Source organism: Melitaea cinxia, chromosome 2, assembly GCF_905220565.1.
Source record: "Melitaea cinxia chromosome 2, ilMelCinx1.1, whole genome shotgun sequence".
NCBI lineage: Eukaryota > Metazoa > Arthropoda > Insecta > Lepidoptera > Nymphalidae > Melitaea > Melitaea cinxia.
Window position 1 is genome coordinate 11,200,381 of NC_059395.1, and position 19,845 is coordinate 11,220,225.

General features: G+C 34.0%; 1 protein-coding gene across 1 annotated transcript in view; it reads left to right on the plus strand.

Annotated features, from left to right (window-relative positions):
- The window catches only part of LOC123661444, a 43,842-nt gene extending 35,054 nt beyond the window's left edge, over nucleotides 1–8,788 (plus strand). The window contains exons 35-39 of the mRNA XM_045596404.1: nucleotides 4,124–4,251; nucleotides 5,013–5,135; nucleotides 6,527–6,649; nucleotides 7,492–7,652; nucleotides 8,418–8,788. Of these exons, the coding sequence (XP_045452360.1) occupies nucleotides 4,124–4,251; nucleotides 5,013–5,135; nucleotides 6,527–6,649; nucleotides 7,492–7,652; nucleotides 8,418–8,682 (800 nt within the window). The 3' untranslated portion in view covers nucleotides 8,683–8,788. The remainder of the gene's footprint in view (nucleotides 1–4,123; nucleotides 4,252–5,012; nucleotides 5,136–6,526; nucleotides 6,650–7,491; nucleotides 7,653–8,417) is intronic.
- The last annotated feature ends 11,057 nt before the right edge of the window (nucleotides 8,789–19,845 follow it).

Consider the following 19,845-nt stretch of genomic DNA (forward strand, 5'->3'; position numbering starts at 1 on the left):
CAACCAGTGTGTGTTGCCAGTGATGGCATACGGATTCGAGACGTGGAGAATGAAAGAAGGCTCAAAGTCGCTCAGCGGGCGATGGAGAGGGCAATGCTCGGTATTTGCTGCTGGATGCGTGTTGCGCAGGACCGATCGTCGTGGAAAACTTTAGGGGAGGCTTATGCCCAGCAGTGGGCGTCCGTGAGCTTTGATGATGATGATGATGTCTCATATAATAAGTGTTGAACTGGACGCCAACATTGGCCCTTCTCTTCCTTAATAGAACTTAAAAGTTGTAATCGTAAGTGCTACAATTTTTTTACATTGAACGGTCGAATCCAATTAATTTCATTTTTAAAGAAACTTAACAGTCACAAGCCGATGGTTTGCATCTACAATTCGGCGATTCCATTTTCGATAGGACATCGAAAAAAAAAACTATTGCAGACAGTAAAATATAATTTTTAACATACAGATTCACTATAAAATATACATAATAAAATTTTAAACTACAGCGCTTAATTAATAATTCTTGTGGCATTAGAATGTATAATTATTTTGAAAATACTACCTATTTTATAAAACGTAACTCAGTAGCTAGTATAAAAGCCGATTTCAATCTAATATATTACTTTAGAGATAAATATTAATAAGCAAAAATTTAATAAATAAAACTAAAACCAAAGTAGTAGCTAACAAATAGAAATATAATCCCTACTTTATCAATGTATATATAATTGTACCTATTTGCTTTGATGTCGTACTGATACAACAACTTCTTATGCATACGATGAAACTGCAAATTATTCTAAATTAGGTTGTTAATATTAAAATATCCGCAAATATGACCATGTCTCTAACTTTCGTAAGTAACTCAAGTGGCTCTCAATCCGTCTTTGCAGGAAAACTCATATCCTATCGTTGTTTTATTGTGTATTGTTCAGTCGTGACACACCTCACTACCTTAAAGAACGCTTTGCGTTTCTTTGTGACACCCATGATCGGTGTCTTCAATCTAACTCAAATCTGGTTCTTAAGACTCCACATCACACTTCTTCGTTCTACGCCAACTCCTTCTCCGCAACAACTGTTAAGCTCTGAAATTCTCTTCCTCTCTTTATAAGACAAGATCAATCACTCTTTAGCTTCAAAAAGTATCTTAAGGCTCACTATTTGTCGCTTAATTCGCCATGATTGTCTTTTCAGCTTTGGATGATATAAATATGTATAAATTTTTTATATTTATATATATATATGTATATATATATATATATGAGTGTATGTAAGTGTGTATGTATGTATATATGTATAATTTTATATTCTATTGTAATTTATTCTAATTTCTATAACAATTATTTGTACACTTCCTAACCGCTTTTCTATGCCCTGTCCTATACCCAAAGGTTGTCTAGAAGAAATCGCTTTTTAACCGACTTCCAAAAAAGGAGGAGGTTCTCAATTCGACTGTATTTTTTTTAATGTATGTTACATCAGAAGTTTTGACCGGGTGGACCGATTTCGACAAATTTTTTTAATCGAAAGGTGGTGTGTGTTAATTGGTCCCATTTAAATTTATTTGAGATCTAACAACTACTTTTCGAGTTATATCTAATAATGCGTTTTTACTTGACGCTTTTTTCGTCGACTTACGTTGTATTATACCGTATAACTTTCCACTGGATGTACCGATTTTGATAACTCTTTTTTTGTTGGAAAGAGGATATCCCTAGTTTGGTACCATGATAAGAAAACCAGGATATGATGATGGGATCCCAGAGAAATCGAGGGAAACACTCGAAAATCCGCAATAACTTTTTACTGGGTGTACTGATTTTGATAATTTTTAATTTAATCGAAAGCTATGTTTATCATGTGATCACATATAAATTTTATCGAGATCTGATAACTACTACTCAGTCTCGGCTTTCACGAGGTTTTCTTCATGCGGGACGGTGATGTCCACTAAAAATACCCTCGACCGTGCCCTGTCCATCACCACGATATCAGGCTTGTTCGCCAGTATCGTCTTGTCTGTGGCGATAGGCAGGTCCCAGTAGAGCCGGACTCCGTCACATTCGAGTACTGGCACCGGTGAGTATTGGTAATACGGCATCCTTTGTTCCAGGAGATCGTACATAAGAGCAAGCTCTTGGTGGAGCATCTTGGCCACTTGGTTGTGTCTGTGCAAGTACTCAGTATTAGCAAGCGCGGAACAACCCGAAAGCACATGCCTGAGTGACTCACTGGGATGACGACAGGCTCGACAGAAGTCGGGAGTGCCATCCTTCAGGACGTGCTTTCGGTAGTTGTTCGTCTTGACCACCTGATCTTGTATTGCACAGACAAAACCTTCGGTTTCCCCAAAGAGGTCGCCGAATTGCAGCCATTGCACGGAGGCCTTACTGTCCACGTGTGTTGCGTGAAGCATCTTGTAGAACCGTCTATGCAGTTCCTTCTTCATCCATACGGTCTCCCGGTCAGAGGTGCTCAGTACGACCGGTTTCTGCCAGTTCTCTTTGGCCAAGGCTAGGGAGGTTAGTCCTTTGTCACACACTGTCACGTCACCATGCAAAGCGCTGTCCCGTCTCGTTTCAAAGTAGGCCCTGAGGCTGCACACCTTGCGGTTATGCATGGTCTTAGCACTTAACATGCCTCGACCACCACACTTCCGCGGATGTACAGTCTCATGACCGACGACTTAGGATGATGCACGCGATGGTGCGTCATAGTTGTGCGGACTCTTCTGTCCAGGGCGTCAAGTTCGGTCTGAGTCCATCTGAGTATGCCAAAGGTGTACAAGAGAGTGGGCATGACCCAGGCGTTATAGGCTCGGACCTTGTTGGCTCCAGACAAATAGCTCCGAAAAACTTTTGTCAGCCGCCCAAAAAAGATTTCGCAAACTGACTTTCATGTCCACTTCCTTCACACCTATGCATTGTGACATACCCAGATACCGGTAAGATTCAGCTTCGGAAAGGGTCTTGAATGATGTTAATTCGAAACTAAGCTGCGACGATTAAGTCACAGGATATTCATAGGATCCGCGGTGTTGGTGGACTTTGGAGCTAAGTGAGTGATCCCGGTAGTGAAAAGGTTCGGGAGTATCTTCCGCCTATTGGTATTGTTGAGCCAAGGTCGCATGGCAGACTGAGAGCCCTTTTAGCCAGTAGTGATGCAGACCGTCGGCCCCCAGACTTTTCCAGTTCGGAGCCCGCCGGACCGCACCACTGACGTCCTCCGTAGAGATGGTGATCGGGTTCAATTTTAGCACATGCGTCCTGAACCGCCGCAATCCAAGGGCCCTCCTCATTCTCCATTCCCTTGACCATATGTTGCGCCAGAAGGCAACGAGGTTATTATTATTATTATTATAAAATAAGTAATGCATGTTCAATTTATTTAAACATTATAAATACATTAAATGAATAATAACTGCGTTTTGTAAGCAGTTAAGATATTCTGTGTTATATTATCACAATAATGATAAGAAACGAGTTTATTAAAAATTGTGGTGAAGTTCGCGTTTGAGTTAATCTTTGTCATTTTCGTTTGGTTTTATTAATTACTAAATTGCTGTCAGTGAGTAATTAATTGTGTTCTCACTATTTATTTTATTAAGTCATGCGTTTTCTATCTGATTCTTGGTACATTGGGTATTCAAGGTACATTACCTTTGGAGTACCTTTTTTGTGGTAAAATATTTTAATTTACACCATCAAAAGCTTTTGAAAGTCCATCAATTGGCTATATGCTACCAATACTCCGGTTTTCATTTATTTTTTTTATATTTCTTTCCAAAAGCCAATCTAAAAAAATTATTGCGTTACACATTACATACTTAGCTTATAACCATTTTATATTTGATTGAAATTTTAACTTCGGTGGTCCAGATGATTTGTGGTAAATTGGTTGTGACAGACATATTAATAAAAACCGAGATAAGGGTTCTGTTTTTCGTATGGTTTTTCGGAATCTTAAACATGTTCACAGTTATTGCTTTTTTAACGGTAATTAAAATATTATAACCTAATGTAAATGTAAATTACTTTAAAATAATTTTAAATTCATTTCAGTAAAATGAACGATCTAATAGTAGAAATAAAACAAACTTTAATATATAATATAATATTTTTGTTTTCAGCAATTGAATCGCCTCAGAATTGGCCGTCAGCTGGGAAAATTGAGTTTGAAAATGTTAGCTTAAAATATGGAATTGAAGATCCACCGGTTCTGAAAGATTTAAATTTTGTAATAAATAGTGGATGGAAGGTATATTTTGTCTTCAACTTTAACCTATGGCCACATTCGTGACACATAATGCCTTTCATTTTATTATCAACTTTTAAATATATAATACTTAAGCTCGTAGTATAAACTCTTATCATGCCATGTTGCATTCAAATACACTCAATAGTATCGACTTGCTGCCAAGACACAGACAGATAGATAGACAAACAATAATGAAAATAATTACTGTTACAGAAATATAAGTTTTATATATATTCAAACGACATTTAAAAAAACCAAAATTTTAATTTGGTAATGTCGATTACTGTACAGGTTGCTTTCTGTATAGGTATCGACGCTGATATTGAGCGCTCGGCGTCACAGGGGATGCGCATCGTGCAGGGGTCGTGCTTTGTTCAGTACGAAAAGAAAAATAAATAAAATGTAAAACGATTTGGATCTCATTACATATCGGGAAAAGGTTTGAAATAAAGTTGAAGGTCAGCGTTCAATATTCGTGCTGATAACTATACAAGACTGCTATTAGGCGTTATCATAGGTTCATGATATAAATCTGGGATGACCGGGCTAACTAGAATAAATTAAACCTACCTCTATAAACATTTTAATTAAATATCAATGAAAATAATATACTATTTTTGATATATTTTCACTTAAATTTTGCGTAATACGCAGGCTATTCATCTTTCATTTTTATTAATGTCTTTCCGAGACGTTTTACAATATTATCTCCATTTCCAAAATGGGAAAGTATAACTATTTATTTTGTTTTACATTTAAAGGTCGGGATCGTCGGTAGAACAGGAGCCGGGAAGTCTTCACTCATATCCGCTCTATTCAGACTTTCCAACATCGAGGGTAGTATTAAAATAGACGGTATTGATACCTCTGGAGTTTCTAAAAAGGTTTGATTATGATTATATAACAATTTACATTATGTTCAGTAGTTCTATTACCTAAGGTTTACAAGTTGTTTGCTTTTAACTGGTCCCTTATCGGTGGTTCATTAAGCGATAATAACATTTTAAAGGTTTTGACAATTGAAGAAAATGTATGGCTACATATAGATAACAATACGAGTGTGACATCACTGTGTCTGCATAGTCACAACGCAAAATTGAATAATCGTTGCCAGTTTTTAAAAAAATGTGTTATTATATAATGTATCATTTTATTTTTCATTTGTTTTCGTAAAGTAATGTATAAAAGCTATGTCATAAAAAGCATTTAATAAAATTGAATCAAAGCATACAAAGCTGGCTTATAAGTGATAATATTCTGACACAATTTGAGTGAATTTAAAATAAAATTTCTGTCTCTAATAAGAATCATCAGATTATAAAATCAGAATATACTAATTATTGCTGCGACCAAATTTTAGTCAATGATGTCATTGCTGATACTTAATTCGGACCTGTGCAAACGGAATCGTTTGAACTTTTCCTTTGTCGTAACCCTAAACAGGGAAGGCGCCACACAAAGCTTTATCTACAGACGCCATTATCAACAGATGTAAAGAATAGAAACGATCGTAACAATGAAAAAAATCCTCATGTGGACAATTACCAAGGATTCATTAAACAGTGCAACGAGCGTCCGGGTTTTTACGGTTTAAGTCTCGCCTGGCGTCGGTGTGACTGCGTCCAGTTTGTATAGACGCCCGGCCTGGTCGCGGCATTCTCTACACGTTAAGAATCTCACCGTACATATGTATATCATTTCAGGGTTCAAATATTAAAGAATATCAAGATATTTAAGTATAAAAACAGATATAGTTAAAAGATTAGAAAGTTTTCACTTGGTTTACATATTTAACATTAAAATATTGTCTTAATTGGACTTATTATTACTATATTTAACTTGCTGACCTGCCAAACTTCGTACCGCCAAATTTATTTTTCGTGGACATGATAAGAATATATATCGAAATAAAACATAGTCTATATTTTAAGGTAGACAAAGTTCCATATCTGTGCAAAATTTCATTAAAACCGGTTAAGTAGTTTAGGAGTCCATCGCGAACAAACAACGTGCGATTTTATTTGCGTTTATATTTTCTGTTTTTTTTTATGTGTGATGTTTTTAGTTTAAACAATTTTGTCACAATAAACACTTTATAATACAAAAGAAAAAGAAATTGAAACAAGCAGAAACATTATTTATTTCTCTGTTAACCAAACATTCGGGAATTCTAACCATTTTTAATACTAAGCAGAAACAGTTTGACGCGATCAAACAAAGAAATTATCTTTAGCGTAGTAGTATTAAATAAGCATAAAATATATTTTCGTTTCAGGAATTGAGATCAAAAATATCAATTATACCGCAAGAACCCGTTCTATTCTCTGCTACACTGCGATACAATCTTGATCCGTTCAATCAGTACAGCGACGATGAAATCTGGAAAGCTTTGGAAAAAGTAAGTGGAACATTATTTACTTACGACCCGGTTCAATAATCTATCTCTGGAAAATTTAAAATATATGTATGTGACGGAGTAACGAGCATCCTCACACCCGTTCATCTTCACAAAGTTGCGTTTTTACAATTTTTTTTTTTGTTTTTTTAATATCAAGACCATTTGTATTGCTTTATAATATTAAATTATTTTTCGAAGAACGAGATGTGTGCAAAGAAATAGTGGGATTCTAGTTTTAAATAAAAATTAATGTTTACTATATAATTATAGAGAGACGGAAAGAAAACTAAAAGCCTTATATGCAAGAGGCACGTATACAAGAGTTGAACTGAACTACAAATGTCAAACAAAAGTCAGAGGTTAAATGTCGAGCTCGCTCTTTTCAAAATGTCCTAGAATTTTTAATAACGAATTTTTTTACTTAGCACGTATTCTGTGTGAATAAAACTGATGCAATGTAACTATTTGTATTATATGTTTGCTGACTTCGTTGCCCGTATTTAAAATATGTGTATCGTACGTATTATTTTATATGATTATGTATTATATCTTTATATTTCAGTAAAATATATTTAATATTTAAAATGTATATGCATCCAAATGTAATTAGGAATCAACAGATTTATCTTGCGATTATTTTTGTACAATATTATCTAAATTTTCAAATACCTTCTCAAATGATTAGCGACTAGTTCGAGCAATTAGTTCGGCTAATATTCTCAAATGCATTAACAGCATTAGGAATTGAAATACTTCAAGTTACATAAAATAAATTCTAATCTCTTATTTCACAATGAGCTTTTAAAATTTTACCAGTTGAACATAGTATCGTGTAATTGCAGGTGGAACTAAAGGATGCAGTGCCAGCAATTGATTTCAATGTAACAGAGGGTGGAACAAATTTCTCGATGGGTCAGCGACAGCTCGTGTGCCTCGCGCGAGCGATTTTGCGCAACAATAGGATACTAGTCATGGATGAGGCCACCGCTAATGTCGATCCGCAGTAAGATACTCATTCGTCATACTTTTTTGCAAAGTTTTATTCTTATTGTGTGTGTTTACCGACGCAAATAGGATAATTGACATAAAAAGTCTAACATTTAAATATTTAACATACTTTACAGCGACCATGGTCACGGGAGGATAAGATAAAATCCTAAAAAGTTGTTTCATTATAATGAGTTAAATTCGAGTAAACAATAGAAAATAATATGTGAACCAGTACAGACAGGAAATCACAAATTTAACATTATTTTTATTAACCATCCATCCGCCTGTCCCCTTCGCATACTTCCAATTATTAAAACGATTGATAAAGCTCACCATCATCATCATTGGCCTTAATCCGTCTATTAAAGACGATTTAGACAGTGTCAGAAAGACACTGTTTTGCCTAGGACACTCTTCAGGAAAACGCAGAGTTGCCTAAGTTCTGCGCCATCCTCTCGACCTCACCGGTTAGGCCTACAGGAACGCCAAGTCGATACGTGTGGAGCTAGTTCGGCTGCAGAAGTCTTTCGCATTTTAGAGCTATGCCACGGATGGTTGACGGAGACCCTATTCCCCGCTACCGAACTAAACTACCGTTTGAAACCCTCAAATGAAGTTTTCCTTCTCCAAGACCCTGATGATTTTGAGCCAGGTTTATCCCTCGGTCGCCTTTTACGACCCCCACGAGAAGAAAGGGGGTGGTGCTATTCTACTCGGCCGACACCAATTAATTTACTTACCCTTCAACGTTTATGCGAAGCTTTGCGTTTTTTTCCAGAACGGATGCATTAATACAAAATACAATACGCCGTCAGTTCGCCTCTTGCACGGTGCTCACAATCGCGCACCGCCTTCACACCGTGATGGACTGCGACCGCGTGCTCGTGATGGACGGCGGGCGCGTCGCGGAGTTCGACCGCCCCTACACTCTGCTTTTAAACCCCAAAAGTTTGCTCAACCGCATGGTCAAAGAGACTGGAGAGGGCATGAGTAACGTACTCTTTGAAACTGCCAAAGCAAAGTTTCAGAACGATGTCTCGTAGCAACCAGTGTGACTTCTGAACTGTTTTTGTTGCAATGTGTAGCTTAACGAACATAGTTTCATTTCAATGTAATAATTATTCTTATAAATATTGCAGACAATTAAAATGTATTTATTAATTAAATACTAACAAATTATATGTTAAAAAAGTTACTCTATAGCTTTACTTGTAATATTGTTATGCATCAACTACAAAATCACATATTTTATTGCCAACTTCTAGTGTAAAATAATAATAAGTGATTATGATGATGGATATATCTCAAAATTGGTAAAATTATTCTTTGTACATGTACTTAGGTGGCACATTAATTTGTGTAAAATATAATTGTAGTTAATAAATTACGTTTTGTAGTTTCTCTATAAAATAAATATATAAGTTTAATAAATGGGTGTAAAAGAAATAAATATATTCCGTTTTTTTGGAAGAGTCTTATTTGGTAAACAAACCCCTGTCAATCGTAATTCACGTTTTTTCCGCATTTATCACTCACTTTTACAACACATTAGCTTACGGACACTTGCAAAACTCCATTTACTATTTATTTCACTAAAAACAAATATCAATTTATCATACACACAAAAACACATAAAAACTACTAAAATACGAATTCCGAAAGTACAGATAACTAATGATTTTGAATATTACAATATCTTTTTTTAAAAGGCAAATAGAGATGTGGTCATAATATTTTAAGAGGTGAAGGAGTAAGGAGGTATAGGTAAGTGAATGAACAGCATGAGCGATAAAATAGGCCATGCTTTAACTATTTTTTATATTTTCACGAATTATAATTTGTTAATAGACTATAAAATAATGTTGCCGTAAAGCGATTTGTTATTAATTTGTTTTTTGTTATTGTTTTGTTTTTCTTTTTTTTTTGTATGTTGAGCGCACAGACATATTATATGTCTGTGGTTGAGCGCAAAAAAATGCTTACAAAATATTTTAAATGTCAATCTTTTATGGTAAGGTGTTCATTGTAAGGGTTTTATTTTTATGTCATGAATATTTCTGAATATCAATTTCACCCTGAACATTTTTCACGCAATCCCATATTTTTTATTTATTTATTTATTTATATAAAACTAGCTGTGCCCGCGGCTTCGCCCGCGTTGAAATCAGTGTGACACAAAGTTTTCTCGGCAAACTTCCAGTGAAAGTCTAATCATAATCGGCTTATCCGTTTCGTAAGCTTTCTTCTTGAAGCCCTCTCTTCATTGGTGAAACCGCATGAAAATCCGTTCCGTAGATTTTGAGGGAATCGGTCACATACACTTTTGGGGACTTTGTTTTATAATACACTAACTGTTGCCCGCGACTACGTCCGCGTGAAGCGCGCGTCGCGTTTAACAATATGGTTCGTTGAATTCGTCAGAATTCTGGTATGAAATAATGTAGTAATAATATAGTATTGTAGTGTATATGTTTAAAATATACTGCATGCAATTTAGTTTTTAATATGGTTCTACGTAACTATATATGCCACGGAATAGCGTAACGCACTCTCCTCCGTGACTTCGTGACGACAGGGGTAAATAAAAAGTATCCTAGCAACGTAAAGGTTTAGATATTGTAAAAAATATATTTTTTTGTACTACTTATAAGTGATCAATATAAATGTTTCTTGAACACATAGGGTTGCAACGCGGTTATTTTGCTTTAAGCCGACTTTGCTGTATATGTTTCATACAAACTATCAACCCCAATTAAACCACTTTAGCAGTGGAATATCGCAAAATACGTTCTTAGCGGACGTCTAATAATTATAATCTACCTCCCTGCCAAATTTCATCTCTGTCCATCAAAATATAATAAAATTCGTTCTTAATGGATGTCTACGCCCTATAAGGAACCTATCTGCCAAATTCCAAGTTTTTAGGTGTTATAGTTTCGGAGATTTCGTGATGAGTGAGTCAACCTACCATCTCCCGTTTTAACCCCAAAAAGAAATAGAATTCTAAAAATACATTATTTCGACACCTTTTCACTATATATAGGGCATACATTTTAAATTTCAAGTCTGTAACTTCAAAAACATAGGACTTTCATACAAACTTCCAACCCTCATTTTACCCCCTTAGGGGTCTATTTTCGTAAAATCCATTCTTAGCGGATGTTTGCGCTCTATAAGGAGCCTATCTGCCAAATTTCAAGCTTGTAAGTGTTATAGCTTCGGAGATTTCGTGATGAGTGAGTCAACCTACCATCCCCCGTTTTAACCCCAAAAGGGAGTTGATTTCTAAAGATACATTTTTTGAACACCTTCTCACTATCTATAGAGCATACATTTTAAATTTCAAGTCTCTTACTTCAAAAACATAGGACTTTCATACAAATTTCCAACCCCCGTTTTATCCCCTTAAGGTTCGAGTTTCATAAAATTCGTTCTTAGCAAATGTCTGCGCCCTATAAAAAACGTACCTGCCAAATTTCAAGTCTGAAGCTGTTATAGTTTCGAAGATTTCGTGATGAGTGAGTCAACCTACCATCCCCCGTTTTAACCTCAAAAGGGAGTTGATTTCTAAAGATACATTATTTAGACAACTTCACGTTTCAACACACATTTTAAATTTCAAGTCTCTTACTTCAAAAACATAGGACTTTCATACAAACTATCAACCCCCGTTTTACCCCCTTAGGGGTTAAGTTTCGTAAAATCCATTCTTAGCGGATGTTTGCGCTCTATAAGGAGCCTATCTGCCAAATTTCAAGCTTGTAAGTGTTATAGCTTCGGAGATTTCGTGATGAATGAGTGACCTTTCGCTTTTATATATATTATAGATATTATAGAAGATAATATTAAAGTATAATATTAAAGTATAATAAATTATACTACATAGCAATGGCATAAAAGTTTACTGTAGTTCACAGGATTTTTTTTGCGACTAGCATGAGACTTAGGATTACCCAATGAGAGCTTCGTGGAGAATAATGTGACAATAATATTAATAGGGTCGACTTTTTTTTCTAGACACAGATGGCCGGCCCTATTTTGTTGTAAATTTTATTTTTGACGTTTTTTTACCAACCAGTTCACATAAACGAAATATAAATTTGTTGTCATTTATGTTTGATGCTCAATTAATATATTTTTTTTTTTCGTAATTCTGTACCTCTACTAATTCTTAGCAAAAAAATTCAATATATTATTAGGTTTTGAAATAATTTTAGCAATATGTTAGCGTTAAATATTTGAACATATAGTGAATTTTATATTCGTCTATGGCTTATTAATATTGTTTATTCATCTGCTCTTTGTGTCACTTTACTATACTTACAATATTACTCTATTGTCTGTAGTGGAAGTACGCCATATTTGTTTACTAAATAAGACTATTCCAAAAAAATAGAATATATGTACATTTTTTGTAAGCTAAAAACTTTATTACGATAGAACACTTATGCATCAACCTTGAGGCTCAAAATAATAGGATATTAAGAACCTTGATTTCAATTAACATACCTAAGTATTTATCTGGACTTCATAGACTTTTCGATCACGCTTGATGACACTTATCTCGGCTTACCTGGTATCACAATGAGAGCGTGCGATAAATCCTGGCATCTTTCTCTTAAAATCAACGATACCCTTGATCTTCTATTTAATCTTTTAAAGTGTAGTTTAAACATTTGCGCATTTTCAGACAAAGCAAGCGCGTCCTATCGAATATTAGATACGGTGCACTGCCATCAATGAACGACTGCTTGATGTTTTATGCTTTTTAGCTATATATTTAAAGTGTCCGAAATAAAACAAATCCTTTTATATCAGGTTGTATGTTTTGAAATTAACAATCTATTTTTCGCTCACATGTCGGCAAAAGGCAAACTTAGTTTAGATAAACTTATTATATTAGTCACATTAAAAACGTCAACTTTTTACTTACTACTACTTCTCCACTACCACTTCTAAGAATTTACTATACTTTTGTCGATATTAAGTTCTTTGACCCTTGGACCTTATTTATTTATTAATTACTAGCCGACCCGTGCCCACTTCATTGGGCGTTAATTATTATTATATTAAACAAATAACATACTTTAAAGAACAAATTTAAAGCACTTAAATAAATAATATGTTGCCCCGTGTATTTATTATTTTAAATTACAGAACCAAAAAACATACTTTAAAGAAGAAATATAGCACTTAAATAAATAATATGTTGCTCCAACGCCATCTATCAAAAATCAAGAAAACGTCTCGAGACTAAAATAAGATTAAATTCGAAACTAATGTCGAAAGACTAATAAATTGTTTTCTAATAGCGATAGATGGCGCTAGTTTATTTACCACTTTGATATCATATTTTAATCTTTTTCTTATTTACTGAATTTTTTCTTCAATTACAATAAAATATAGCCTATGTTACTCCTGAATAGTGTAGCTTTCTGTTAGTGAAAGAAATTTTATGATCGGATCAGTATTTGCGAAGATTACCCCCTACATACAAAAAAAGTTATAAACTTTACCTCTTTATAATATTAGTATAGATATGTTGCTAACTATAACCTCTATAGAAAGCTCAATATTTTCCAATAATCCAAAAATATTTTATGTTTGTGATCCTGGGTCCATATAAGAGTGGATAACCATAGACCAGTAAACATGCACACAGTAACCAAATTTTCACGCTTAAAAATGGCTTTATTTTTCTGCAGTTGAGAGAAAAATGGCTCTCATTAATTTATTAAAGCAATCAGATTGATCTGGCACTTGGCAGGTTATCTATTGAAAGATGATCACCACGACTCCTGAACACTTGTGGACTATAGAAATGGCAGCAATGGAACTACGGTTAGGAAAGATATAGGTATACAAACTCCTGATCTTGATCGCAATGTGGAGGACATTTTTTTTTAATCTTGGCTGTTTCGATAATATTTTGTTTATATTCTCATTTTATTATGAAATTTATGTCATTCTTTTAGTGTTAACTATAAAATCGCACTAAAAAGTAGCCAGTTTTTTTTTTGTTTTCGCTAATCTCCGTAACAGATGGACCAAAAACAAAAATCTCAAAGGCAAAATCATTTAACCCATGATGCTTTGAAAATATTTGTTTCAACAGTCAGTTTTTTTTTGCAGCAAGAATCTATCTTTATTAAGAAACTGAAGAAAGACGAGAGTATTAAGTCCAACCACTCGGACAATATAATGTACTTTGCGTTATATTCGCACAAAATGTAAAAGTATCTTTTATATATTACGTTTTAAATTTTTAACAAAAATCTCTGTAAAAATTCCGATCAAACTTTTTTTTATGCAAGTTATTTTTGTGCATTATGTTGCTGTAATATAAATAAAATATGTATAATAAAATAAAATTTTATCATAAATATTCCCAAAAAGTATGCATTCGTATAAGGTTGACATTACAATAAGTATCAAAAATTATTAAATATCAATCATTATACAGTAAAAATTAAAATGTACATTATTAAAAATTCGATTTAAATCATGTAACTTCGTTAAAATGTAACACATTAAATACTGCTAAAAAACAAGATGAAAAATAAAGTTGAAAGTCTCGCAGAACAATTTTTTTAAAATGGGATGTTGTGGAAGCGAAGTTAGTTGCTGTATAAAAACTGCCTCCGTGTTCAAAAATCCACACGTTCTCTACATATCTGGGATGCTAATAGTTTTGATTTTATACTTGTTCTGGTCGCTGTATCGGTGCCAAGTATGCCAACGATTTTAGTCCGAAAGCTTTATAAAAATATTTATAGTAAGTTTTTTTTTTTTAAGTAATTGAAATTAAATTTTGAAATTGCATTCAGCAAGTTATTTTATAATCCTTATTTAGTTGAAAGGTATTGTTTTTATGATAAGACGATGATACCTTGAACTTCTCCAATAATTTTTAGCAAATGAAACGTAGGACTTTCGATTTGTTTTTAACTTATTTTGCTTTTACTTGTATTGTAATTACACTAAAAATAAAATATTAAGAAAATATACGCTTTAGCCTGTAATATCGCACTACTGGGCCTAGGCCTCTTTCTCCATGTAGGAGAAGGATCAGAGCTTAATCCACCACGCTGCTCCAATGCGGGTTGGCGGATATATTCCCTACTATGAGTAACGATCGCTATCAGGTGGACATGATAACAATCGGGACTGACGGCTTAACATGCTCTCCGAGGCACGGTGGGGAGACCCACAAGGACTGCACAAACACCCAGACTACGGCAAACACCTGTATGGCCAATACAAATGTTTGTCATGTGCGGGAATCGAACTCGCACCGCCAGCGCAACAGGTACAATAAATGGCTGTAACAGTTACGCCAACGCGACTTATTAAGAAAATATGTAATCACAAAATTAGATTAGACAGTCAATTTAGTATAACCATAAATTTTAATTTCGGATTAAATGGGAAAAATAAAAAGGCACAACGATAAAGATGTCCTCAATATTTCCAGATCGGTCTTTAATAACGAAACAAAATGAGTTGTTGTCACGGACGTAACGAGGATAATTTAAAAACAATATTCAAGGAACAAAAAGTTCGGGGACTTTTCTTGGGATTGGTTCTAATTATTATTATATTAACCTACCAAGTATACCGATGTTATCACCCACGGCGACGCTTACTTTGTATGTTTTAAACAAGTAAGTAAGTTTACTATATAATAGTGTTAATGTTCTCAAATATACCAACTCATAGTAGAACCCTGGTATAAGTAATTGTCTTTAGGTTTTATTATCTATATATTTATTAATTAAATATTTGTAAAACCAACAGCACAAATAACAATACATAGCCATACTAAACACAATTTGGTTAAAGATAGGTCTTCACATATAAAAACTAGTATATAAATAACAACACAAATACACATGTCGTACGGACAAAATGACTGCAGTTACACACCTTTTATATAAACAATAAATACCCAAGTATAGTATAACTATAAGTCACAGTAGTTAATCAAAGATTAACAAACCAGAACAAAATTATAAGGTTTAATTAATATTTTAAAAAGAAATCCTGGTTTAACTATATAGTTACAAAAGATGTTCGTTCATAAGATAATGTATAGAAAAATAGTATTTAAAATACTAGCGACCCACCCCGGCTTCGCACGGATGCAATGCTGATACTAAATATACTACAGAATGTCTTTATTTATAGTGTGAAGCTAGCTTATAGCATGGTTATTGACATAATAACAACAACATTCAAATATGCGTTGTTAGATTACACGTTGTTACAGAATGCGTTGAAGAAATTTTCATTCAGGTAAAACAATTAACAATGGCAATGATATATGCGAAAAATTTAATATATTTTTTTCATCAATCGGCTCTGTACTGGCTCAAAAAATACCAAAATATCATCCAAATGAATTTATTAACACTATGACTTACTTAAATGAAGAACCCGAACATATAATAACAAATTTTGAACCTTGCACCATTAAAGAAGTAAAAAATATCATTAATTTAATTTATATAATTAAAAGTTTAGACAAATCGTGTAGTACAGGTATCGACGGCATCAGCACAAAATCACTTATCTGCATATGTGACCTTATAGTAAAAAATTTAACAGATTGTATAAATAAATGTTTAGCTACAGGAATTTTTCCTAATAGTTTGAAAATAGCAAAAATAACTCCGATATACAAATCCGGACCAAAAACTGATCCGGGTAACTATCGTCCGATTTCTGTGTTGCCTGTGATTTCAAAAGTTTTTGAGAGTGTCATATATGCCTATAAGTGCCTGATGGCACACCTGGAGAGTTTAAGTTTCCTTTCTACGCAACAATACGGTTTCCGTCAAAAATCCGGAACGGTATCAGCATTAATTGTTTTAATAACTAAAATAAATACAGAGATTGATAAAAAAAACTTTTGTCTGGGTATCTTCATGACCTTCAGAAAGCTTTCGATACCGTTAGTCATTCCTTACTGTTAGCTAAGTTAAAAAATTTAGGGTTATCCGGACCTGCTTACAACATATTTCAATCATACTTAGAAACTCGAACACAAGTTGTTAAAATCGGTACACCAGGCTACACAAGCAATCCCCAACGTTTAACCTGCGGGGGCGTTATTCCCCAGGGATCCGTAATAGAACCATTATTATTTCTAATTTACGTCAATAATATAACTAATATCAATCTAACTGGACATATTACACTATATGCAGACGATACATGTCTTTTTTACTTCGGAAAGGACCTAACAGAATTGGTCAAACAAGCACAGCAAGATCTACGCCAATACAGCATTTGGTGTCAATGTAATCTACTAACAGTTAACGAAAGGTTTCTTACATGATTTTCAGTGCAAAAAATAAAAAAATACCGGACGATATATCACTACGTATTAACGACGAAATTCTTCGTAGATCACACCAAGAAAAGTACCTTGGCTTAATTTTGGACGATAAATTGACATGGCGACCCCACATAGAACACCTGAAAAGTAAACTTACACAATTCATTGGCGCGCTACGGAGGATGTCTTCTTGTATACCACCTAAAATACGATATATGCTGTACAATGCGCTTATAAAATCTAAACTTACATATTTAATAGAGGTCTGGGGCAGCGCCGCTAAAACGAATATCATGCCATTACAACGTGCACAAAATAAAGCTATTAAAGTGTTATTCCAATATCCCAAGCTAACATCTACTTCTATACTATACAAAACCACTAAAATACTTAACCTTGAGCAAATTTACACCGTAAACATATGCATGTTAATAAAAAAAAATTTATCTGGACACATCCGCATGCAGACAGCTTTTATCAAACGCGAGTATACACACAACTTAAGAAATACACACAAACTGAAACTCATTACACCAAGAACAGGGTACGGTAAAAGAAACATTTTATATGATGGTGTCATGAGGTACAATAAACTACCAAATGAAATAAAAATATGTGAAAACCTTTCTATGAATATACAAAAGTAAATTAAAAAAATATATACTTGAAACATAATGTGTATAAATAAACATAAAACATAAATGAATAAATATAAAAAATAAAATAAAATAAAAAAATTAATAAATTAAATAAAAAAAAAATTGTACTTAAAATGTAATGGATAAATAAACATAAAGCATAAATGAATAAATATAACAAATAAACAAAAAATATATATACATATACAATCACAACAAAAAAATCACTCATAAACTTTCACATTAATTTATCAACTACCTTCAATCAAACAAAGAGACAAACTAAACCATGTTCGCAATATGATTCATAATACTCGTAGTAAACAAATAAATAAACATGATTCTTTATTGCTACCTTTCCCTTTTTTGAGTCATTACCTATTTAAACAAATACGGTCGAACTGTTTGTTACATATTTAATAAAGTATCTATATGTACAATACTCATAAGTGAACTGTAATGTTCTTGAGAAATAAAGTTCTTTAAACCTAAATAAAGGTGCACTGCTCGTTCCCGGAGGGTGATAGAGTGATATTATGTAGCCTATATGTTGACCCGACTTCTTAATAATATTCGTGCCAAATTTGAAGTAAATCCATGCAGTACTGTTTGAGTTTATCCCGTACATACATACAGACAAACAGACAAACAGACAAAAATTCTAAAAACCATATTTTTGGCTTCGGTATCGATTGTAGATCACATCCCAAATATTCTTTTAAAAAATATTTAATGTGCAGCTTTGACTTTCCTACCATTTTATTATATGTATAGATTATTTCTGAGTTTCACGATATTGTCTAGTAAGCTGTGTGGTTTCGGCAGCAAAGAATATAGCCACCCCCTTTCTTCCCGTGGGTGTCGTATGAGGCGACTAAGGCATAACATAGTTCCACTACCACCTGGGAGGATAAACAACCCACTGGCTTTGAAATACACAGGCCGAAGACGCAGAGTCTTCGGTGCGACAAGGCCAGCCCTGTGTTCACCAACCAGTCTGCCCAGCGTGGTTACTATGGACAAAACACATGAGTTCGCGCCATTTTTGGCACGAACTTGTGGAGACCTATGTCCAGCAGTGGACTGCAATAGGCTGCTGTGTGTATGTGTCTAGTTAGTTAGGATTCATTTTACGTTGTTTTAGCGATTAATCATGTTATTTTACATTTTTAACTTCACGATCGCCGGGCGGCCCGTTCTATTTCCTTTAACGAATATCTATCCAAGACTTACACCTGTAGCTCCATTGCTAAAACAATAATAGAACTCGATCAATGATATAAGAGGTTTACAGTACCCACTTTTTAATTTTAATAGATGTCTGATATAGCTACAATTTAATCGGGAGAATCTCTACTTAAGGGGGCGTCCATATTAGGGCGAGTCATTTGTAACAAAGGTGCTTCACACATACACAATTTATGTGTTAACATTATAGAATAAATCCATAGTTAGGGTCCCATACTTCAGTAATGTATCACTTCCACCTGTGTAATCATCCGCAATGCACAACAACATTACTTGGTTGAGGTCCCGATATAGAATGAACCGACATGAATATGTCCCGATATGAATGATATATGATGAACTTCTAAAGTCATCATACAAGACATTATAAGGTAAATCAAAAATATCACACCATATTACCGTAGCGCAAACACTATTTTAGGCCAAAAAGAACATACAGTGATACCCGATTGATATAAAACAATAGCTTACATCTTGATATAACACACTGCGTATTACGACCAGGATCGCAATATAAGATATAACTTAAAAATTACTTGTTAGGTAGTTATTAAATTTAAATGGGACCACATGACACATACCACCTCTCGATTGCAATAAAAATCATCGAAATCTGTCCAACCAGTCAAAAGTTCTGTAACACACATTAAACAAATGCAGTCAAATTGAGATCCTCCTCCTTTTTTGGAAGTCGGTTAAAAATAAGAAAGGTCTGAGCTCTTGGGCCAAAACGCTCAACGAAGTCGAAATTAGCTGATTGGCTCTTCCAAAAGATCGATATTGTAATATTATCGCCGGGTAATGCCCAACAATTTAATATGTTAGATTCCTTTTAGAGATGGCAAAATTCAGTACTTTTCGTAATGATGCAAAAAATAGCACTTAAGGCTTTACGAGTTGCTATACTACAATGCACTACCAATTAACAAGTAATCTATAGCAATCCCTAACTTCGAAATCTGCAAAATTTGGATTTTGTT